A 24829-nucleotide genomic window follows, 5' to 3' on the forward strand; every position below is an offset into this window, starting at 1 on the left:
TTCATTGTCCAAGAGTTTTTCGCTGATACTTAAAATAGGTATGAACCTGTGCTATAAGTACCAGTTACCTTCCATTTGTCTATATATACTTTATACATGTATTATATCTAGACGGGTGTTATTATAATCATACTGTAAAGAAAGTTATGCACAATCTATGTAAAGATTAGGAAATATTACTAATAATCTATAATAATATTAGAAAATAATCTAGAACATCAGAAACAAAAAAACAGCGTGCGTGCGTGCGTGTGTGTGTGTGTGTGTGTGTGTGTGTGTGTGTGTGTGTGTGTGTGTGTGTGTGTGTGTGTGTGTGTGTGTGTGTGTGTGGTACACTAATTAAAATAATAATAGTTATCTCATGGGTTGCAAGAGGTTTTCAGTGTCGATGTATGTTTTGTCCAATAACCATTTCGTCAATACCTGTTTGCATGAGTATTTATTAAGGTGATAAATGTTCAGTAACGGATTTAACTTATTGTACAGGAAGCTACCTAGAAAATAATAAAATCTTTTACTGAAGGCAGTTCTACAGATTACATGTCGTGGAACCATTATTTTTCGTCTACCTCTATGTTTTCTGTGGATATTAGTCTCTGTGGAAGAAAAGCATTCGGAGTGTTTCTTTAATACTACTTGGAGTACAAATAATTGCCGGACTGTGAGAACTTCGCACGTTTTATATAGATCATCAAAAAGACCATTTGGCCTACAGATTCTTCTATTAATTAATCCTGATTTTGATTGATCAGTTTCCTTAAAGCCTATTAACATCAATAACGATCTAACAACAATTTGAAATTCCCAAATACTTTCATGATCTTTTTATTCTGACCGCCTGTCCACCATGCCACGTTGTTTGAGCCAATGGTATAACCGCTGCTATTAAACCTTGACCGAAATTCCTATTTTGTCTGTGGTTCGACCACACGCTTTTTTTCGTTGTGCGTCGAGCTGTCAATTCAAGTGTTTTCTTGATGGGTTCTTGTTCTTTTTTCACGAAATCGAAGGAAGCTAATCAGGGAATTGAAATAAAAAGTATATAAAAGTTCTATAATTATCGTGTCTTGGTGCTTCACGATCTTGTGTTTGTGTATCCCAAAGCGGAAATAAAATGGCGTTATACTGTGCAAGTAAGTGTTCTTGGCCGCAGCGTACCGGGTGACGCTTTTATTTTTCACTTGTCTCAAGCGAATTAGATACGAAATTATTGTTAATGAATGATAAATATTGTCTGTTTTTTTTTATATTTCTTGCCAATTCGCTGCTTGGTTGTTGTATGTATGTATTTTGTGATGTTAGTTTATAACCTAACTTTCGGTTGTAGTATCGAATGAGGTACCTGAGGTGCCGGTGGTGTCTCCGTCGTCGGGCTCCGTATTTGAGAAGCGTATCATCGAGAAATACATCATAGAAAATGGCGTCGATCCAATCAGTGGCAAGGAGCTGCGAGTTGAAGATCTTATTGAAATCAAAAGTAAACAACCATGTTATAACATTATAATAACAATACTATAGTTACACGGCTCAGTAAAATCCTTAATCACTCGAAGTTTATTTTATAAATTTTTGGTATATTATGCATTATAGGCTTTATTCTGTTAATGCCTATGGTATAACTTACTAACAATGTTACAGGTCAACATTCCATGTAGTTTCACTGTGTTTGTCCACCAATTTGTCTGTCCGCGTGAAGTCCTCAGTGTTAGAAAGCTCTGATTTGATATACAGCAACATGCAGTAAAAAAAGCACCCCTTTATCTAAGAGGCTGGAGATTACCGGCCAATTGTTTGTTGCCCCAGTCATCCACTCCCCACCCGCGTGGGCCACCCCAGATTTTCTACTACGTTTTTTTCACAAATTCGTAGATGACGAACTAAACACAAGTCAATACTAATAATATAATGTGTGTGTGACCTGTATTGACATTATTTGAATCAAGAAAAATCTTACCATTCCTTTTTATCACTGACTATTTTCAAACTGTAAACTAAATACTTTTTGTATGTATTATTTATTGAGAAACAGTTCGTAAATTTATGATACTAAATTTAATTCTATATTGTAACAAGGTCTGATATACATTATAGCCCCTCCAATTGTCAAGCCAAAGCCTCCGAGTGCCACATCCATCCCGGCCACGCTAAAAAGCATGCAAGACGAGTGGGATGCCCTCATGCTGCATGCCTTTACGCAGCGCCAGCAGCTGCAGACGGCTAGACAGGTATGTTGTATTTTTTGTCTGTGACTGATAACTTGGTAAAACAACAATGAGAACAGACACTATTTAAGGATATTTTTATGTCTGTGTGTTGGCAAATTTTGGACCTAATTTCTAGTAAAGCAAGGTCCAAAATACATGGAAAAAAAATTTTTTCAATATTTTTCTTACTTACAAATATTATATAAACTGTCATTAATAATTAAAACTAAAATTATCTCCAAAACATACTCTTTAGCTTAGATATACAAATGCAAACATTTCAACATATTACATGAAATAAAATAAAAACATCATATTTTTGGGCCATCTGTATCTATATTATAAAAACATCTTGATTATTGTTTCCCATTTCTCCCTTTGGGTGTGTTAAAAAATTACTGAGTGGGATATTTTTTTCTATTTAAATTTGCAATCCGATGTTCTAGCCATAACTGAGTAGGATTTGAAGGCAACACAGTGAAGGCTGCTCATTACACTTACGTTGGCAAAGGTCAATGAGACATAAACCATTTTTAATTCGCTTGCTTACAGGCATGTATGAAACATCCCACTGAGAACAAATAAATTTTTGTGTTTGTGTGCATACAAATAACAGCTTATTTTTCGGAGATTGAAAGACGTGCATGCTGGTTAAGGTCATCTCTTGTACTAAGTGGGGCACTTTAGGAACAACACCCTTTGTGCATAGTTTTTTTTTATATCTTTATTAGGCGGTCGAGGCACGTCTACACTGGCCGTTTTGTGCGTGAAGAAATTGCCTCGCGCGTATGCTCGCTCAGTGTGGACCCGGCTATAGAGAAAAAGAGGGGTTTCGTTACGCCCCTGTTATAAATTAGATAGTTTTAAAATGAACTCTTTCTCATTAATGGTTGTAGGAGCTGTCTCACGCCCTGTACCAGCACGACGCGGCTTGTCGCGTGATAGCGCGTCTGACCAAGGAGGTGACGGCGGCCCGAGAAGCACTCGCCACGCTCAAGCCACAGGCCGGCATCGCTCAGCAACCTCAACACCCGGTATGTGTATTTTAGACTTTATCTCAATGGTATAAGGCTAACGGTTGTCATTTTTATGTGATCAAAATTGAAAAAGTTTATTTCATGTCTGAGTAATTCCCTGAATGTTTCCAGGCGGAGGCCGCGGCGCCGGGCGGCGGCGCGGCGCCCGTGGGCATGTCGGCGGAGGTGGTGGCGCGCCTGCAGGAGCGCGCCACGGCGCTCACGCAGGAGCGCAAGCGGCGCGGCCGCACCGTGCCCGAGGGGCTCGTCGGGCCCGACCAGATCCGCGCCTTCCTCACGGTGGCCAGCCATCCTGTGAGTACAACCACCGGCATTCTTGAAGGAGGGATTGTTAGCTACATTGCAACCTTGCAGCACAGTTTTGAAGTAACCTGTGATAATTAATTGATAGTGTCTGTCTTTCAATGGTATTATTTTGTCGAGTTGAAAAAGTTACGCTTGGCTACAATTCCACGGCCAGACATCCGGCCGAGGCACGTCTACATTGGTCGTTTTGTGCGCGAGGAAATTGCCTCGCGCGTATTTCGCTCTGTTCGGACCCGCCTAATATTGATTGAACCATGTCAAGTGCCAGTTAAATTTGAAATACCTTTGATTGTTTGTAAAGATTCAAAACAATTAAATTATACCTTTTTATTTATAGGCCTCTTGGCGACAAAAGGATAAAATTACAATTCCAACATTATCCAAGTAATGACTTCACGAATACTTTTCACAGGGTCTCCACTCAGCCAGTGTACCAGGTATCCTGGCGCTGGACATCAACCCGACAGACCACAGCCGCATCTTGACTGGAGGAAACGACCGCAACGCCACAGTCTTCAACAAGGACACGGAGCAAGTGGTCGCCATCCTCAAGGGACACACCAAAAAGGTATGCCCTACTTATCTTAGCATTCTAAACCCTCGTGGACATCAGCTGCCGCTCTGTTCGTGGGTTGAGCAATAGTAGCCACCGAAACACGTATAAAAAAAAATTGTAATCGCCCCCCGTTTGATACTTTGTCAGATGATAGTTCAGTAAATTGTTTTACAGTACATATGGTGCTACTTTACCGCACTAGTGCGAAAATTAGCATATTACGTTACTGTGTCGAACATTTAAAAAGCCATATGTACTGTAAAACGTTGTACGATACATGTGCGAATAGGTAATTCGCAACTCGTGTCGATTTAAAACACTCCCTTGGGTCGTGTTTTAATTTATCGCCATTCGTTTCGAATTTCCTATTTTTCGCACTTGTATCGTAATGTACTATTCCAATTTCAACCTCACTTACCTGTAACCATACTTTTAAAGAGTACGTTGAGTTATCCATATACAAATAAAATTAAAATTAAGTTTAAATTTTTCACCAGTCTATTTGGCCTGACCATTGGACACACACAATTATGTATATTTATGCATTAAATTTGCTATACTTCATTAACATGCAACTCTTCTTTTTAATTTATTTCTAATATATCTAATCAACTGGTGTAAAGTCATTCAATTGTGTAGTATTGACATACCAAAATAAGCTATGAACTGCAGATTTATTGAGGCATATGCACTTAAATAAAAACGAACAATATTTGTACATATGTATAATAACTTTACATCAGATCTTTACGTCTACGAACTTGTTGACGTATCCGTCTTGGCAAAAATGTATGTATTTGTATAGAATCATAAACTTGTATCGTAATGTACTATTATGTTTGTTCAGGTCACTCGGGTCATCTACCACCCCGACGAAGACACCGTTATCACGGCCTCGCCTGATCACACTATCCGTGTATGGAACGTGCCGACGTAAGTACTACATGCCTTTCTACTCGACTGCTGATTGTTATTTAAGGCGCGGTGTATAGTAAAATGCGCTATTTTTAAATCGATATTTACAGGCTTGTACAAGGATTTCATCGATTATTTTCTAGTATGTATAACTTCAGTCTTTGAACTAGCCGTATGCTTGTCAGAAACACGATGGCTCATCTTTTTCTCGATAGATTTTTGCTTTGAAAATATGCTTAAAACTGTATTTATTTCGATATTTTAGAAGTACTATGATGAATATCAATATGAAATTTACTTCATTCAATAGCTTTTAAGTAACTCTAACATTTTGCTTGTCAGTTTATCGATGCGTTAAATTTTTCATTCATAAAATTATGAATTCAACATTTTGTCTACTAAACGTTACCCTGCGCGGCAATACCGTCAGTACGCCAGTACGCCCGTGACCACTGTCGGCGTTGGACCTGTGCTAGTTTAGCGGACGTTACATAAAATGGATAATCACACTATAAATACACAAATATGTTATACACACAATGTTTTCATCACTCTTACGAAGAAAAAACTAATTTTTAAGCTAATTGATTCTTAAATACGGTGACATTTCAGACAAACATCCGTCATATTATCTTTTTTGACAAGTTTTACACACGCACCTGTCCGGCATACAGCCACGATTAACCAAATGATGAAATGGTGCCTTGCACCCGAGTTAAACACTCTACTTTTCATTTTTAATACGAGGAAGGTAAAATACATGTACATTTTAAAAAACACTGCTAAGTATAAAATTCAGTAGTACTTATTTCGTGAGGGGTACCTACTTTTAACTATCAATTTAGGTAAAATAATATTTTAAATGGCTATTACAGTAATAATCAAATTGAATACCTATTTTTAAACGTAAACAAATAAAATTAATCCGCTTGTTTAATTTATATTAGTCATTATATTGGAACAGCTTCATTTTTAACACATACAGGATGCAGGAGATATACTGGATTTCCTTTAGGCGGGCCAGGGCAGATTCGTATTGAGACAGTTTCGTTTTTGGGCCCGAATCTGAGTAAGCCCGACTCTGTAGAGGCCAGATTCGCCATAGGTATCTTTCTGAACAAAACAATATCGACATACGACTTATGATATAGAAGTCACTTTCTTTTTAAAACAATTTCTGAGTAGGTCAGATTCGTATATGGTCCCGTGACATGACAGTAATACGTCTGATTGGTAATAAGTTGGGATCGGATTTATGCAGTTTCTTATCTCATCCGATTAGCAACGATTCGATTAAAATATTAAGCAGATTCTTTTAATGATGAATTCTGGAAATAACGCTTTCTTATTAGGACAGATTTTATGTATATTTAATTTCGAAAAGGCCAGGTACAATCAGCAGATATCTGAGATACTGGCCACTTTAAGATTAAATATGATAAAGTAATTAATAGATAGTTCTTAATGACAATGTCACAATGGTTATGTGATTTTCTGACCTACTCAGAATCCGGCATTATGAGAATCTGAAGAGCTAGGAATTTGAGATCTTAATAACCTGACATCTTAGGAACTTGGATAACTAATAAAATGCTCTATACATTATCGAACTTACTCAGAATCAGAATTAAATAGAAACTGGCAACATTAGAGTCATACTTACTCAGATTTTGGCCTAAAACTCAACTGGTTTAATACGAACCCGTCTTGCCCCGCCTAAAGGCTGGATTTAAATATGTGGGATTTAAATAGTGCTTAGTGAAAGGTACCATTTCACGTTTTTGTGGAAGTGCTCAAATGGCTGTAATAGTTTATGTTATAAGTGTTGAATTTGTTTGGTATTTCTGGTTTATTAACTTTCATATGGTATACACTTAAGACTTTATTTACAACATTTATCAACTATTTTATTTTGTAAGGTGAGCAGGAGTGATATTTACCCTTCAAATTCCATTCAAAATTTTGCAAGTACTCGGTTTGGAAGTTCGTATATATTTGTACCTCTCGCCAATATTTTTATTTCACTGGTTAATTATTCTGTAAATTCAAGAATGTCACTAAATTCCATTTTTGATAATGTTAAACATAAAGTCCTTTGTAAAAGTTTGGTATAATACTTTTATACCATGCTATTTCTGTTTAGTATGAAATGAAAACTGGTGACATTTTATTTCTTTTTTCAAGTATAAATTTCGATGACACTCTGCCGTCAATTTCAGGTCTTAGCCAATTTTACCTTCTTCTTTAAAACCTTGGACCTTGTTATGTGATATGCTTTTACTATTTTTCCTGCCAATACAAAATATAAGTGGAAAAATCGATCGAAAGTTTCGCAAAATATATTTTCTTCATTTTTGCATTAGGGTGCTTATGTGTAATATGTATATATTAAAATAGTTTATTTTGAAATGAATCACTAGTCAAGGACTATAGTATATCCCTTCAAGTGGCAGAAGCCAAAACGTAAAAAGTAGTCACGTGGCGGGCCCTGTCGGGTGTTCAGCGCGGATTTAGAGAATATTACAAATTCAACTATTTAAGCTTATCTATGTATAAAAGTATATATTGAAGCATATATCGTTAGAATAAGCACTAAATACGCTATTCGAAAAGAACAATTAAATTATTGTCTTCTTCTTCTTGGTCCCTCAATACTGAGGATCGTGACATCATGTCCTTCTGTTGAAGTTGTCCTTGTTGTTGTTAAATTATTGTAATGTTTATGCATTTCGCTACATGCACCTAACTAATCAAACCTAGCAACAGTGACAGTTTTCCAGTTTCCTTATTAAAAATGACTACCACCACAAAACAAAGTTATGATTGGAGGTAATTGTTAATTAATTTTCTACGTAGGGCTTAAAATTCAAGGGTTAAGTCATAAAAAGTGCCCGTGAGGAAACGGATTTTTTTTAACCACGTATTCCTGAGGTCATAAGAAGAATTTTATGTACATGTTTAAGTCGATTCCGCAAAAAAAAAAATGTTTTTTTTTTTACTTTTTGTATGTTTTTAAACATATTAAGTTCATGTTCTTGGAAAATTTATGGATTAATATAAATTGGTACATTTTTTTTTTCGTAAAACTTAGTCTATTCAAATGGTACCTTGTGACTTTGATATCTGTCAAAAAGGTAGTCTAGACTAGGTCCCAAAGTGGCGACTGACGGTATAGCCACCAAAAAGGCGTTATGCACTAAAACACAACGAAAAATATTTTTTTTTAATTGGTATTAACTCTGAAACTAGGCGAATTAAAAAAGTTTATATGACATTTTTGCCTCTAAATACGATCCGGAATATACTGTTAAAATCTTTCCGTTTCCTCGAGGGTACCGTGTATTTACAAAATAACCTCTTTAAAAATCAAGACAGAGCTCGACCTAGGCGTTCGATCCCGGATAAACGGTCCTTAGCAACCAAGCGTTAACAAGCGTGTGTATGTATGTTTTCCTTGTCTAACCTGCTAGCTACTTTTGGGCGCTAGAAGAGAGTAAATATACTTCAAAGCCTTTAATTTTGCCACTAAATATGGCAACACCTCACTAACCACCCTCTGTTGGCCGACAGCTTTCTGGCTATCGCATCGACCCGTGAGTGGTGGGCCACCACTTGAAGGGATAAATAACATAGTTGACGATAAAATAATTTTGTTCATCGGAAAGTTTTGTATGTTAATTAACTTTACGGAACAGGTCTTAACTGTACTTCTTTCCAAAGGAAAATAATACTCATTGAGACAATTCTAACAACCTCAAACGCAATTTGGTTGCGATATTTTGACACAGAGTTCCTATGGCCACCTCCTCTCTCATGCATCAGATCAGCTCGATGGTACCATAATATTTCATTGTCACCCTACTTACATATGTATGCAGATTTTCAACTTCATCTGAAACCTCAGTGGGTCAAATATACTTGTAATATTTGATTACAGACAGAGTAGACAGACAACAGACTGATTCTTTATTAGACATTAATTAAAGTCAGTCAATTATACTCATTACTATATAACTTCGAAGTAGTAGTAGTAGTAGTAGTATTATAAACTTTAAATAATACAGTTAGAGTCATGGTTCTTTTTTGAGAAGATAGCATAATTTATCTACTTTTTGGAGCTACATATGCTTGTGCATACCTTATGCTTATGTTTTCAGTTATCTCAATACCAGCAAAAACATGCTACCTTTTTACGTTCACTTCCACAAATTACTTAGCTTTGCTAGTATTCTTCCTTTTTTCACTACTTGCCCGAAATTCTATTGCATTTTTAAGGTCAACTAAGTTTAAAATAGGTATCTATATATGATTTAAAGCAGACAGTTGTAACTTTTGTCTGAATTAGTAAGTAATATTATTTCGACACAAAACGATTTGGTATCATTTTACTAGGTTCTCAATTTGCCGCGGTATACTCTAGTATTATATATAATTATCAAATTTTTAATTTCATTAAGTTTAAATCATAATCAATATAAATTTCCGGAAAAGATCCCAGAACTAACAAACCAGAATACGGATGGCGTCAGAATAAGGACGTAGGCTTGCTGCGAGCGCGGCGCGCGGGGCGCCCGCCTGCCTGCTTTACCACTTCGTCTGCTTCACCCCCTCAAAAACCTAAAATCTGTCTATAAGAGCGCCTTAAGCAAGCAAAACGTTTGTCAATTAGACGGGTCAAAGGCGCGTATGCTCGTTCTGTGTGTACCTGCGTATTGGAGAATTGTACGTCCAAATGTTTTTTTCCGTAATAAACCTCGTTTTCTTTCCTAGTTGGGTCACGTTATCTTCCTATGTAAGTAAATGTAGATTGCGCTCTCGACGATGCTAGTTCGTTTTTCGAATTACAGCCTGTCAAAATGTCCTAAAACTAGACAGTCAAGAGGCGATGGTACTTGTGTGGAATTCGACTGTGCCATAAATAGACCATCAAGCAGGGACCCGTCTACCCCTTCCCAGAAAAAAAGCCTTTAAATGGTTTAGTCATTTATCGAATAGCCCCAACGATTGGCTTTCCTTATGAATTGCTTACCCGTTCATTTGACTTAGCTCTAGGAAGGGGGTTTCCTTTCAGAGATACCGCTAAAATGAAAGGGTATCCCCTTCCTAATTCGAAAAATTATGACACCTATGATGTCAACGCGTTAAACACCCAGTCCTTTTCTTTAAACATATAAGCTATATTTGATTCTATTTTAACGAAGAAAAAACTGTAAATTATATATAAGTATAAGCATATAATTATGAAGCGTTTAAAAAACCAAATGAAAGGGTTTTTAGTTAGCAACGGTTTTGGTAAGCCAAGCCTTACGAAATACCCATTCCAAAACCCTTGAAGGGGATACCGGACACAAATGAAATACAAATAAAACGTATCTTCTTTTTCTTCAGATCGCAGACAACGGTGCTGCTGCGCTCCCACGATGGTCCCGTGACGGGCCTCTCGCTGCACCCCACGGGCGACTACGTGTTGTCCACCTCCACCGACCAGCACTGGGCCTTCTCCGACATCCGCACCGGCGCGCTACTCACCAAGGTACGTATCTAAAGTAACCTTGTACACTGTTCCCATGCTGTGGGATCCCGGGGTGTCTGGAAACGGTATGCTTACTTCGATAGCTCTATAATATAGACCTACATGCACACATATCTTCGGTTTAAAGATATGTGTGCATGTAGGTCTATATTATTTATTTTTTCTCATAAGAACTAGAAGTTCACTTACATGAGATCATATTAATACATAATATTAAGTAGGTATCTCTGTTATAGACGCACGAAAAAATATGGACTTGTAAATGTAAGTCTCGAGTTGGCAGTATTGTTTGGCTTGTCTTTATTACCCATTCTAACAGCTTTCTTATTAATTAAAAATTCTTTATATTATGAAACGCAGGGGATGGGGCCACCCGGTAAGCGAAAGAATTCCTGTGTCGGGAAGATTATATCATTTACGTTTTTCCAGGTGGGCGACTCCTCCGGCGTCAGCCTGACCACAGCCCAGTTCCATCCCGACGGCCTGATCTTCGGCACCGGCACGGAGAACTCCCAAGTCAAGATCTGGGACCTGAAGGAGCAGAGCAACGTCGCCAACTTCCCCGGACACGTCGGCCCGGTCACCTCCATCTCCTTCTCCGAGAACGGTTACTACTTGGCCACGGCCGCCGAGGATGCTTGCGTTAAGCTATGGGATCTGCGTAAGCTAAAGAACTTTAAGACTATCCAGCTAGATGAAGGCTACGCGATCAAGGAGCTCTGCTTCGACCAGAGCGGCACGTACCTGGGCGTGGCGGGCTCGGACGTGCGCGTGTACCTGTGCCGGCAGTGGCAGGAGCTGAAGGTGTTCAACGAGCACACGGCGGCCGCCACCGGCGTGCGCTTCGGCCGCCACGCGCAGTGCCTGGCCTCCACCAGCATGGACCGCACGCTCAAGTTGTACGGTATGGACTAACTTTAGGTGTAGCATTGAAAATAATATCTGGCGCCCAGTTTTTATAGGATAGTCGCAAGGAATTATAGGTAAATTCACCCTGTTACGATATGGTCGCTTTCGTATTTTTTTAATACTACGTCGGTGGCAAACAAGCATACGTCCCGCCTGGTGGTGCGCAGTCTCCGGAGCCTATGGACGCCTTTTTTTTTTTTTTGAGTGGGAATGCATTTACGCACAGTGTGTGGGACTCGCCGCTCCTTTCCCCTCTCCTGGCAAGAGGGGGGGAGAATTGGCCCTACCCACTAAACCCACTCCGGCGTTTCACCCACTTTGCCGTTTATGAGGGCGCACTGGGATCGATGACATTCCACCACGGCGCCCTCCGAGCCTATGGACGCCTGGAACTCTTGAAGAGGTGTTACGTGCGCGCTGCCGACCTTGAAACTCCGCACCCTCGTTGAGCTTAATTATAGCTCGCTCAAAATTGTATTTCGGTTGGCCAGTACACTTAAGTTCTCAATCGATCAGATTTTATACTAAAATGCGCCACGACTGCTCCGAGAACTCTATAAAGACACATAGTCTAGTGAGCGAGAAAGAAAACTCGTCTTGTGCTGGGAGGGGCAACATGATGTGACCTTTCGGCAGTAACAATCGTGTACTGTACTATTATGGTTTGCCCGGGGACCTGTCTCATTTCAAATATAGAGAGAATCATACTGTCTTTGTCTTACGCTAGTACTAGCACGCAAAAGAAATGGATGAATAGTTTTTTTTTGTTCTTTACTCAACTGGCAAATTTGGTTTGCCAAACGACAACTTTTAACAGCGATAAGGCTTATACGCGTCTAGGGGACGTAGACGTGCGATTTTCCTTTCCATCCAAATTAAATGGTATTCGTTCGATGTAGAAAAGTAATGAATTGCCAATTAGAATAAGATTTATTTAGTTTAAGGTTTATTTCCAAATCCACATCATTTCATAAATGTCAAATTGAAGACGATGACTCTTATTATGTTGTTCAAGTTTCTTGAAATAAAATGCAACAATTTTATTGTAAGTTAACATCGTATAAGCTATCCATTTTGTAATTTCAACTAGTAAGATGATACAATAACAACCTATTCTTGGGCACCATGGAATTTTTTGTGAAAACAGTGGCAGGTTTGTAGCCTTGGCCCCCTAGGCCCCAGACCCCTTATAATCTGTATCTTTAGGTATTTAAATAAAAGTAAACAAAATCTACCCTTAAATGGCTCCTTAAGCCAGTTGAGGGTAGATAGATGAAAAGATTAAATGATGATTGATTGAATGATGTTGTTCATCTAAATGCGAATATAAGTTGTTTATCTTAGTGTAATTTCATAAATTATAAGTGTTCTTGCTTATTGCTCATATCTATTTCTTGGTCTCTCTTTTTTTATTAATTGTAACCTTGATATATTTCATATTGTAATATCTTGTGTCACGTGTGCTTTCGTATCTAGTGTGTATTTTGTAATTATATATACAGTTTCTATTTGCGAGTTCCTGTAATTGGCTCTGTACTACTATCTAAAAAGTTTAATGTATTTTTTATAGCTGTTGGAATTCCTTGTATAAATAAAATAATGTAGGTTAAAGTCAGGTCGTTCAGTGACAGATCCAGGCGGTTTTGTATTTGGTTGGTTAACCAATAAATGTTATAACTTATAACTACCCGAAAATTTACAAATTGTTTTGTTTACTTTTATTTAAATACCTAAAGGTACAGAGTATAAGTACTAGCCGCCCTTTTCTCAGCACCTTGCTATATAGACTGCCGCCCTAGGCCTGGGCCTACTCGAGCCTTAGGGAAAATCCGCCACTGTGTGAAAATTTTCATATATTATATATAATTATAGCGATGAATAAGTGAGAAAAATTAAATTCATGTAGATAAAAATATTATAGGAACCTTGAACTATCAAGAAAAGGGGATGATCTTAACCGCCACGACTATTTTACTCGCAGTAATAGTAAACCATATCGGAATGAATAGCGGTTATAGGCAGTAAAACGGTTTTTTTTGTAAGTATATTGTAAAGACTAGAGTTAGATCAAGCCAAGTTGGCAGCGATTTAGATAGCCCAGGCTGTGCAAGTGTTACTTAAACGTCATAATTACATAGAATTTTGACGTTTAAAATAACACTTGCACATTGGTCTATCAATATCGCTGTGAACATAGCTTGGTCTAAGTCTAAAGATTTCGTTCCAGTCTACATCAAGTTTTAGGTAGGTTATTATAACATTTTGGACTCCAATAAAATTGTTTCTGGACTAGTTGCATACAAAATGATGAGGAATTTAAATGTAATGTGTCTGATGAAGTTTAGCCATGATTTGTCAAGTATTCTAGAGGTAAACTATTTTAAAAGTGCGCGCTTATCCAATACTTACGTACATCTAAAGTATTATGGACGGACGCATGTATGTGTCCGTGCGTCTATAAGAATTACTTTAAATTGTAGTGTGGGTGCCGTGGAGACGAATTTTCAAAATAGTTTATCTGTAAAGGTTATCAAATTTCAAACATTTGACTTGATTTTTGTGATTATCATGATAACATATAAGTATGAGAAATTAATAGTTGTGTATTTGAAATTAGGAATGTTGATCAATTCCTTAAATGTTATAAATATGAATGTAATTTTTATAATGCACCTCTGTTAATTTCTGTACTCTTGTCCTTGAAAATAAATATATTAATTTGAAATAACCAGTGTTTTATTCATAGCAATTTAGTCCGAGCCCTCTCGCACATGAGAGGAGGCCTGTGCCCAGCAGTGGGACGTATATAGGCTGAATTATTATTATTATTCCCTTTATTTATTTTTGGTCTTAGGCTAGGTCATTTATAATATGAATATAAAAGTAAAATATAAAAACACTTACAAAACAATACAAAATATATATATAAACACATTATAAAAAACCTAACCTAGGGTGCCGCCAGCAGCGGGGCAGGGCCCAAGCTGCCGGTGGTCAGGGCCGCAGAGAAAGGAACCGCCGCACTATCCGCGTCGTGTCCAAGATCACCGCCTTCTGCATCTGACCCTTGATCCAACCACCTAGCGAGAGTCTCTCAAGGTGTTGGTCGAGACTCTTCGCTATGAGACCATTCGTTGAAACGACTATCGGGACAATGATCGTCGAATCAACACCCCACATGGCGGTTATCTCGTGAGCCAAGTCTAGGTACTTACTGGACTTGTCTTTATTATTATTATTTTATTATAATTTAAAATAAAATAAAAATCGTTTCAGTGTTTAAGTATTTTTATTTTTATAAATTACATTAAACAATAAAATTTCCTTCCCTTCAAATCTTTAAAATATAATCATTATATACACTTAACTTACAGGAATATTAACATAAATATCTAACAAATATAAGTTTCGTGGTCTACGCAATTTGATATATATCTTTACTTATGTAGTATTGAAACATTTTCAACCAAATTAATTTTGAACAAACAGAAACGTCTGCGAACGATGCTGTTAAGCTTAGAATAAATTTAAAAGCGAAAAAATTACTGCATTGGGTGAGTCTTAACTCACAGGTTCTAGACCGATGCTCCAGCACAACTGAGCCACCAAGACCTCATCCATAACCAACCAATTGTGCCACCATATGTCAGGGGGGGGGGGGGCAGCCATTTTTCCACTTTTAAACATATTCGACCAGTTAAGACGCGTAGTTAGCAACATATACACGAGTACGGGATGTTTTTAAACTATCATACTCTGCGGTGTGAAAGTGTTTGTTATTATTAAACACCTCCCTCTCATTTCATGTTTCGGCTGATCAGATATGGCGCAATTCATTTATTACGTCTTACATTCCTATTTAGGGCTGGTGGGGGTCGAACATGTCTTATTTTTTCTTACAAGGGGGTGGGAGGGGACATACAATACAATACAAATATATTTTATTGCACACCTCAATACAGAAGCAGTACAAATATTAGAACACATAAAGAAGAGGTAAACAACAGGCGGTCTTATCGCTAAAAAGCGATCTCTTCCAGACAAGCTTTAGGTAGCGGAATTAAAAAAAAAAATGTTATGTCATAAATGTTATGACATATTGTTAGAAATTTTGTTTTCTTCTGACCTCCCCCTCCCCGGCGATGCCCATGAAAATGTCTGTAAGTAATAAACCTCCTAAACAATTTCAGCGAATCCACACAGTTGGAAATTCAAATAAAGCTTTCCATATCAAAAGGTACCATATACGGATTTACAAATGTTTGTTACTATTTAAACACTGGATATAACAATAAACCTATTTGCTACGGACCTAAACCTAAATAAGGACATTGTTAGGCCCTGGTCTCAGTTGACGCCATACGCTTCGTACAGCGTCCCGTATAGAAATGTCCCATACAATGTGACGCTGTTAGCAGCGTATGGCGTCAATCAAGAACCAAGGTTTAAAATTGAACTGTACAAAGGCCCCTGCGTATTTGCGAGTGAAACGGTTTTCAACGAAAATATTTCTAACGTCTTATCATTGGAATGATCTGTTAGCAAAAAATTCTGAGGTATTTTATATGAAAATGGTCTGGCGATAAAGTCTTTGAAAGCGCTTATTATAATATCGGTCTTCTTGCATAGATTATAAAATTGATATTTTAATATCAGGTCCTCAGAACATTCTGCTATTTCCAATATAAAGACAACTCTACAAAATGAGGAATGGATAATAAATTCATAATTTGACGGACCCACGGTCCGGGACCCTAGATAAAGCGAGACCCAAATGCGATTAAAATGATCTATATAAAAACTATCATTAAATTAAACTAGTTAAACTTGCGTATTAGTCACCCATGCGACTTATTTATTTATTTTGGAGACCCGCGTTTTCGGCGCGTTGACAACGCTAAGCGAAATTGAAACTTGAGACCCAGGCTCTCCGAAACATGTCGCGCGAGTAACTAAAAATACGTGACTTTAACCTTAGCTATAATTTAATGTAACTCATTTGAAATTCGATGAATAACTGTCAGTTTACAAAAAGATACAATATTCGTATAGATACTAAAGCACAATATATTAAAAATGCCCCCTGTGTAAGCAGCAACATGTACAGTCGTCATCAGATATATCGGAGCGGCCGAAGTGCTCAAAAATATATGGACACGCACTCTAGCACTTTGACAATAGAGGAGTGTTCAGATATTTGTGAGCACCTCGGCCGCTCCGATATATCTGATGGCGACTGTACGTGTACACCAGATAACAATTAAGTTAATAGTGCGAACGATAGAACACAAGAAACACTTACAGCGCGGCTTACGTGGGCGATGACTCGCTAATGCGACGCGGCGGCCCAACGACATTCGGAGATCGCCCACGTAGGACACTTCCATAGGTATAAAAGGATTTAATTAACCCGCGCCGCGCCGCTTCGCGTTCGCGAGTTAATCGCTCAGGTAAGACATTTAAGTTTATTTTATTTAAACAGTTTTGATCATGGCTATATGCGCGTGGCGGTTGTCAACCGAGTTCAATATTGGATTGTATTGTAATTGTACTGAGATGACAGCCACCGCCCGTTGCAAGCGTCAATAAAAAGGGGTTTTCAGCATAATATTTTATAGTATGATAGGTCAAAGGTATAAACATTAACAATTCATAAGTTGAAAATTTATAAAATAATCTTATTCATTGATTTTACATCAAATCCTTACATGCAAGTGTGCTTAAAAATATCTGAGCAAGCTCTAATGCATGATGCAGCCACATAAAGCAGTAAAAAAACACAGCATAATGATTTTAAGTAGATACATACGTAGTCATGTTCAGATATTTGTGAGCATTTCGTTCGCTCAGATGCAATTGGTGGCGACTATTTATAGAAACGTGATACTGGTAACGACTAATCTGTACTATATCGGTATATTGCGATGGATAGTTGGGAGAAAGAATACATTATAGGTCTACTGCTTAACTCAGACGGTTGGTGTGAAGGTTAAAAGTTTGCCTATGTGTGATTTATTTATATTAAGTAGGTAAGTTAAAATAATAGAGAAATAAGAAATATATAGTGCTCACTCCTTAAATCAGTTTTGGTACCAAAACGCTTATTATTTTCGCAGTTGACATCTAGCATCGAGTAGCGGAACTCTCAGTACTGCTACTCGACAATAGATATCGCGGCAAACAAAAAGTCTAATGCTCAACGATTTACCGCTAATATTATAACCAGAGTAACCGGAACTCTATTTTCAACTCCTACGCTTACTCTGGTTATAATATTAGCTGAAAATCGTTGAGCATTAGACTTTTTGTGTGCCGCGATATCTATAGTCGAGTAGCAGTACTGAGAGTTCCGCTACTTGACGCTAGATGTAGACTACGAAAATAATAGTATTTTTGGTAACAAAACCGTTGTATGGAGTGAGCACTCTTGGTCTTCTTAATTCTCTTTGGTTAAAATTTACTTTCATTTTAAGCTACTTTTCTAGAAAACGTACTATCACAGCAACCGTCTGACTTAAGTGGCTTTCGTTGAGTTCTCTAGTTCACACAAGCTCGAGTGTTTTCTAATATATAACTAAATATCGTATATTACTGCAAATAAATATAGCAAAATATTTTAAAAGGTATTTACAGCGTTTTTCTCATCGCCGATTTCTCCAAAACGCTTAGTAATTTAAATTTATAAAAATTTCCCTGTGGACCATTTACAAGATATTCTGTATTTATTTAAATTATGACAGAAAGAGCTAGGTTCTGAAGTCAACAAATATACCTCTGTGCAAACTTAAAAACATATATCTGTATTACTATAAATCAATTTTTCTTAAACAAACGTTCATTATAGTTAATGCTGCCTTACGTCACTCTCTATTATCTGGATTTTAACATCTACGCTCTGAAATAATTCTCTTATAAATTCGTTCACAGCAATTTCTAAAGGAAATTAATATTAAATCTCGTATTCAGAATCAGTGAACTGATGTGTGCGAACACGTTAAGGCGGGATTCCACCAGTGTACACGTGTGCATAGTGTGTAGCAGGCGTACATAGGCTACAGAGACTCTTACCAATAGGCAGGCCGTATGCATGTTTGCCATCGACGTACAATCAAAAAAAGTGCGGCACAAGCATATTCAGTACAAACATATGATATGGGTCAAATTCGCACACACGGACAACAGAATTGCACCCACCTAAAACACAACATTAAATAAATCGTTAAAGGCTTTTACCCGTGACTTTTCCCATTAAAGAAAGGGAAGGTTATTCTTAGTAATATGGAGTCTCACCTATTTCATGAGATTATCACGTCACGGTTCAAATGTTACACTTTTTATGAATAATGTAAACTTTTATTTACGTTGCTCCAATCTTTTATAATCATATTTTTTTTATATTTCGGCGAATTAAATTTCTCTTGTCTCTCGTTGCTATGGTTCTCCTGGGTCTTTAAACCCTTTGTGGTATTTATAAGCCCTTTTTATAATGGCTCATCTACACATCACGTTAGTCGATCATAAAACAAACAGCTACTATTGCGTCTGACAGGACAATAAATAAATGCCCAAGTTTCGTAGACACGCTCACAAAATTGGGCTAGGAATCCGTTGTTGTTGTTGATGTTGTGTGTTGTTGTTGTTAACATCAAGACATTGTTGGTCACTCAACTTGAATAAAATATCAGAGTGCAATCAGTTTACCTTCCGGATATGAGTGTAACGCGGGTGTGTTGGACCCGGTCGGGGAGGCGAGGGTCGGTCAGGCGAAGATGAGCCACAGCACGAACAGGATGGCCACCCACAGGAATATCTTCGAGAGGAACTGCTCCTCCTCGTACTGCGCCGTGCCGCGCGGGGCTGCAACGCAACAGTCTAACTGAATAGGGGATCGGACTGGATAGTCTAATCAGATGGCTACTGTTAAAAGGTGAAAACGGTACGTAAGTTTGGATGAGTGAACACTTGAACAGTTTATGACGTCAGTAGAAGTCGTTAGAACTGCTACCACTTTTTTAAAAGCTAAAATTGCAAATACATATAATTGTAACCAACCAGTAGGTAAAGCAAATGAATGACGCGACAGTATCTCGCCCATCTTAAAGAGGGACGGGTAGTCTTATCTCACGGGCGAGATACTGTCACGCCACTCCTGTGTTAGCTCGGCAGCGCTGGGTCTCGGGTCGCCGAAGTTAAATGCTACCGCTGCATTCTGGGCATCCACTGTTTAGGGGAAGCTCGACACGCGAGAAGAAGTTAAATGTGGACGTGAACACGCCGATGCCGACGTGTGGAACATGTGGAAGCCCTCGCCGGATCCCTATAAAGTTAGTTTACTGTAACATACCAGCGCTAGGCCTCGGGTCGCCGAAGTTGAAGGTGGACGTGAACACGCCATAGGGGAAGACGCCGATGCCGAAGGACATGTAGCCCACGCCGGAGCTCTATAAAGTTAGTTTGCTGTAACATACCAGCGCTAGGCCTCGGGTCGCCGAAGTTGAAGGTGGATGTGAACACGCCGAAGGGGAAGGCGCCGATGCCGAAGGACATGTGGAAGCCCTCGCCGAAGCCGAAGCCCGGGAAGCCGCTGTTGTTCTCGGGCTCCGTGCGCTGCCCCGCTGGCCGCGGCGGCACCTGAAACATGTTTTTTTATTAACTGAGTATAATGATCAATTCTTATCGTATAAAATGTACGAGTAATGATGCTTGCGGCATAATATTAATTTTACAAGGCAAAAGCTAACACTTTCGGTGCCAAGAGCCCCATTTCCAATAGAAAATGGACACACATAGTTCTTGGCAGTTAATGTGCTTAGCCTCTATAGATGTAAAAGTTTCCAAAAAGTTGAAAGTTAAAATTGGAAGTTGGAATTCTCGGAGGATTTCACGAGAAATAAACAAAATGGATTTTTTTAATGAAAAGTTTCAATGCCCACACAAAATTATAAGAAGTTTCGGAAATTGTTCCATTTGATGAAATGAAACTTCGCAACTTTGAAAACTTTCCGACGACACACGTCTTCTTTTTTTCTCAGAACGAAAAAACGTGTTAAAGTCGTTTTTAGGGTTCCGTACCCAAAGGGTCAAACGGGACTCTATTACTGAGACTCCGCTGTCCGTCCGTCCGTCCATCTGTCACCAGGCTGTATCTCATGAACCGTGATAGTTAGCCAGTTGAAATTTCTACAGATTATGTATTTCTGTTGCTGCTTTAACAACAAATACTAAAAAATTTAACCTACTGCTGTATTCGTCGTTCTTAATGGTGTAAGCGCCATTGAAAATAGGTCTCTTTTAATAAATAAAAAAACAGCACAATTATACTATGCGTGAATCAAAAAAATCTTTGAAATAGTAATTTTGCATATTAGTGGCGTAATTAACGAGTTATATTTGTTTAACATATTCAAGTAGGTATTTTTACACGTGTATCAAAATACAAAAGGTAATCTTTGACGCATACTCGTACCACTGTTTGTACACCTGTAATAATAAAAAACACAGGACACAATGACAAGGACAAAACATAGGACTTTTAATTAAAATTTCCTCTCTCGTCAAATCTAAAGCTTAGATAACTACTAAAAATTAAATATCGCGGTTAAATGTAGATTTTAATAATATGTTTCACAATCCTAGTTAGATATAAACCGTATTTTTAAACTATACGCGAATTAAAAAATCGTAGAAATTTAATTGAGCATTTTAATGACATTATATATTATAAATACAGTAAATACTAAAAGGTAATTCTCACAAAATGATTTCTACTTTCTAGCACACTAGAGAATCAATGAAACGAGAACCTTAATCACTGTACAAAAGATTTAGATTTCTTTAACCCCTTTTCCAGGCATAGTACGATTTATCGACCACATACGCGCCAATAGAATTTCAACCTTAGCCATCCAATTTAAAGTTCAAATTAGATTGCACTTTCAGAAAATGTGACTTGTTTTCAAATGAATCATCAAAGCGGGATTTATTTGAATATATTTGAATTTTTTGGGAAAACCTTGTAGATTGGTGCGGCCTGGACAAGGGTTAACTGCAGTAAGATACGCTTCGAATGGTCATACACTTCACTGGCTAGCAATGAAACACTAACCAAGGTCACCTTGGCCGGAAATTTGGTCAGAAAGGTGGTGTACACATTGGACGCGTATTAGCACGGCGCTCCGGTGTCTATACGTACATAGCACTGTCTCGCTTACATACAGGAGTAGTGTGGGGTTCAGCATCAGTGTGATAGCTGAACCATGTAGAAGGCACGTGGGCTATATGACCATAATGTATTATATTATAAACATAAATTAAAATTATGCAAATTAAGGGTCGATGACATAATAATTTACATACGTGAATCTTTATTTTCGACCTTCCTAATATTTAAATAATTGTGCGTCAGTGTTGTCCAAATTTCATTCGCATACGTCCCAATGAGTCCAACTAGGTCTAACAAGGAAAGGTACCCAACTTTCCGGTTCCGATTTGATTTATATTTATATATGTTATAGAGTAGTCTAAAATAACGAACCCCTGATTAAACTGTAATGATTTGTAATTATACTTTATGAAAAAAAGTGAATATTTTCATCGTGATCAGATTCCCCTCAGTCTACCCTAATGCCAAGAATAGAAACAACAAAATAAATCATTATATTTACTTCTTTAGGTAAGACCCTAGCTAAAACGCGAAAAAGAGTGTCATTTATATGTGTGTTTATCTTTATCACAAATATTTGTTCCAGAGTTATGGATGTCTTCTATGTATATAAGTGTTTATATATAGCTAATAGAGGTATTTTCATTTGTGTCAGATGTTTTAAGCATCATCCTGGCAACAACACTTGCGTTCGTGGCTGTATAGCCCTATGCGAGAGAGAATCCCACGTCCACACTCGCGGCAGGTGTATGCTTCCCCAGATGGGCGGGGGTTGGAGGCCTGCTCGTGGGGCCACATGCGTTTCTCTTTTAAAGAGGTAAACCAAGCATCATAGTGTTTCGGCTGACCATCATGAATAACACGAGTCGCCACATGGGTCGGTCTTCAGCCAGTTTTAGCCATTGGTTACATGAGATATTAAAAGCAACCATATCTCGCTTGAGCCAACTTTGAAGCGCAGCATTGGCCGCCCGACCGGTCGTTTCGCGTCTGCAACCTCCCCTAGTACCCACAACACAAGCCTTGCTGAGCTTACTGTGGGACTAGGTCGATCTGTGTCATATTGTCTTATAAATAATATAAAATACCTTGTTCCTGGGGTCTTCCTGCTTGGTGTTCCCTCGGCCGTAGAGCGGGATGACCTTATCTCTGCTGATGGCGGCCTTGCATACAGGGCACACTTGTCGGCTCGGCCGCGTCTCCAGCCACTGGTGAAGGCAGGGCCAGCTGCAAAGATGTTCAATAGTCTTCAAGTACAAGTACAGAATTAATTTAAATTTCTGGAATTTGCTTTTAATTCGTCACACTTGAAGAGTGACAGAGAGAGAGATGACTACGAACGGAGCGTGAACGATTGGCGTTAACTTGTAGATGTTAAGTGAACAGTTTCAACCACTACAGATTTCATAATCAAAATGACTGGCAATCAGAGCCAAAAGATGACCATTGCTGGGTTAGTTGTTAGTTTATAATCACACAATTAGGATTAATATTGCAAATATTGCAATAATTAAAAGCATAAACACAATATTTTTACAATTATAAAATGGTCAGGATAAGAGACAGAATATTGGGGATAAAATTTGTCACGTATTTTTTCATTTCATAACATTACAATCAATATTTATATTATTTTTTGAAATATACCAAATTCAACAGATCTAAGGGATTTAGATAGAATTACTGATTCATTGTAAAAACTGAAAGGGACAGGCCAGGGGGAAAACATTTTGCATGTTTGAAGTGCCATTTTGAGAAACAAATTAATTAATGAATTAAAATTAACTGTCCATAAAGCAAATATGCAATCTATCTTAGCCATAATCAGATTGTAGCACAGCATCCGGCTCGAAGGACCATATGGCGGAGCCATGGTCAGGTGGAGCTGAGTGGACTGTAGGTATTTATAGTTAAAAGATGTACTAGGGAAAATAAAGATTTATTTCAGCTGAAATAAATGGAAGCACGTTACATTTCGAAGGTATTATGAAGAGAACTTTTTTATTATTTGAAAGAGATCAGGGTCGTGCTCTTCTAATCCAAAAAAAAAATGCATAGCAAATATATATACTATAAATGAAATATTTCACTGACAAAATCGCAATTTTCTTGTTTTCCATACTTCAATATAGGCTCTCAGTCACCGAGACGTAACAATCACTTATCATTCTGTTAGGAGCATTTTGCAAGTGAAGTATGACAGTCACACTATCATTTCTGACTTCTGTATTGATATATAATGCAATGGGTCACATATAGATATTTGATCGTAAAAACAAATCTTATCAATTGATACCATAACATAGCAGAATTAATAGGTAAAACAGAATGTAACATTGAATTTAATGTTGCTGTTTGTTTTTAATAAATTCCATTAATGTAATAAAATTATAACCTAAACCAGTTTCTTGTTTCCTTAAATAAATCAATTTATAATGAAGTACATTAAAACCAGTTATTTTTAACTTGCTCATTATTTAGCACTAAGTATACTAGTGTATTAATATTAATACACTTCAGTTTCAGCAAGTATACTATAGTTAATACTGTTTAAACGAATGCATATTCATAACAGTAAAACTAGACAAAATAACAACAATCCTCATTTGCATATTAAGTATGACCTTGTTACAATATCTTAAGTTTTTATACGTGTCAAATGTGAATTCAAGGCCACAGGGGAAGGAAAGCTCACCAGAAGAGATGTCCACACATGGATACGACGGCATCCCGTGCTGTGTCCAGGCAAATGTTGCATTCCAGCATTCGCTCGTCTCGCTTCTCGTCATCTCCTCCGGCGTCGCCGCCCGGCGCCGACGCGCTCGCCTGCGCCTCGCTCGTCTCCGCCATCGCAACCCTCAAACGACCAACCACTACACCATCAACCCCGACCTGACGCTTATCACGGACGTCGCTGCTCGTGACGTCCGACTATGACGTGACAATTCTTCTATTATAAAACATCCATGTAATTTTCGATGCTCACTTCAGAGGGCCGTTGGCGATCAGCTTCTACTGTAAAATTTTAAGGATGGCCAGCGGAATTTCACAAAAAATTAGGAAAACAAATCACATCATCCTAACCCGTGGTTCGATGACTTTTGATCTGTCAAAATTGGCTATAGACTATAGACTCGATAGAAAGAGTATGCTATATTCACGAGATCCACGTATGCATATAAAATATTAATAATGCAATTTAATTAA

The 24829-nt window shown here is 38.0% G+C and overlaps 2 protein-coding genes across 2 annotated transcripts; one reads left to right on the forward strand and one right to left on the reverse strand.

Moving 5' to 3' along the window:
• The first annotated feature begins 1099 nt into the window (after nt 1-1099).
• LOC133521053 (pre-mRNA-processing factor 19) lies at nt 1100-11586 on the forward strand. Its single transcript, XM_061855783.1, has 9 exons — nt 1100-1133; nt 1328-1477; nt 2092-2225; nt 3101-3238; nt 3353-3535; nt 3960-4115; nt 4951-5036; nt 10407-10551; nt 10981-11586. The coding sequence occupies exons 1-9, from the start codon at nt 1115-1117 to the stop codon at nt 11464-11466; spliced, it is 1497 nt and encodes a 498-aa protein (XP_061711767.1). The 5' UTR covers nt 1100-1114; the 3' UTR covers nt 11467-11586.
• Nucleotides 11587-14730: 3144 nt separating this feature from the next.
• LOC133521054 (E3 ubiquitin-protein ligase RNF185-like) lies at nt 14731-24718 on the reverse strand. Its single transcript, XM_061855784.1, has 4 exons — nt 24318-24718; nt 22711-22849; nt 19929-20091; nt 14731-19317 (listed from the first exon to the last, which is right to left on the reverse strand). The coding sequence occupies exons 1-4, from the start codon at nt 24470-24472 to the stop codon at nt 19220-19222; spliced, it is 555 nt and encodes a 184-aa protein (XP_061711768.1). The 5' UTR covers nt 24473-24718; the 3' UTR covers nt 14731-19219.
• Between the last annotated feature and the right edge of the window lie 111 nt (nt 24719-24829).

Source organism: Cydia pomonella, chromosome 9, assembly GCF_033807575.1.
Source record: "Cydia pomonella isolate Wapato2018A chromosome 9, ilCydPomo1, whole genome shotgun sequence".
NCBI lineage: Eukaryota > Metazoa > Arthropoda > Insecta > Lepidoptera > Tortricidae > Cydia > Cydia pomonella.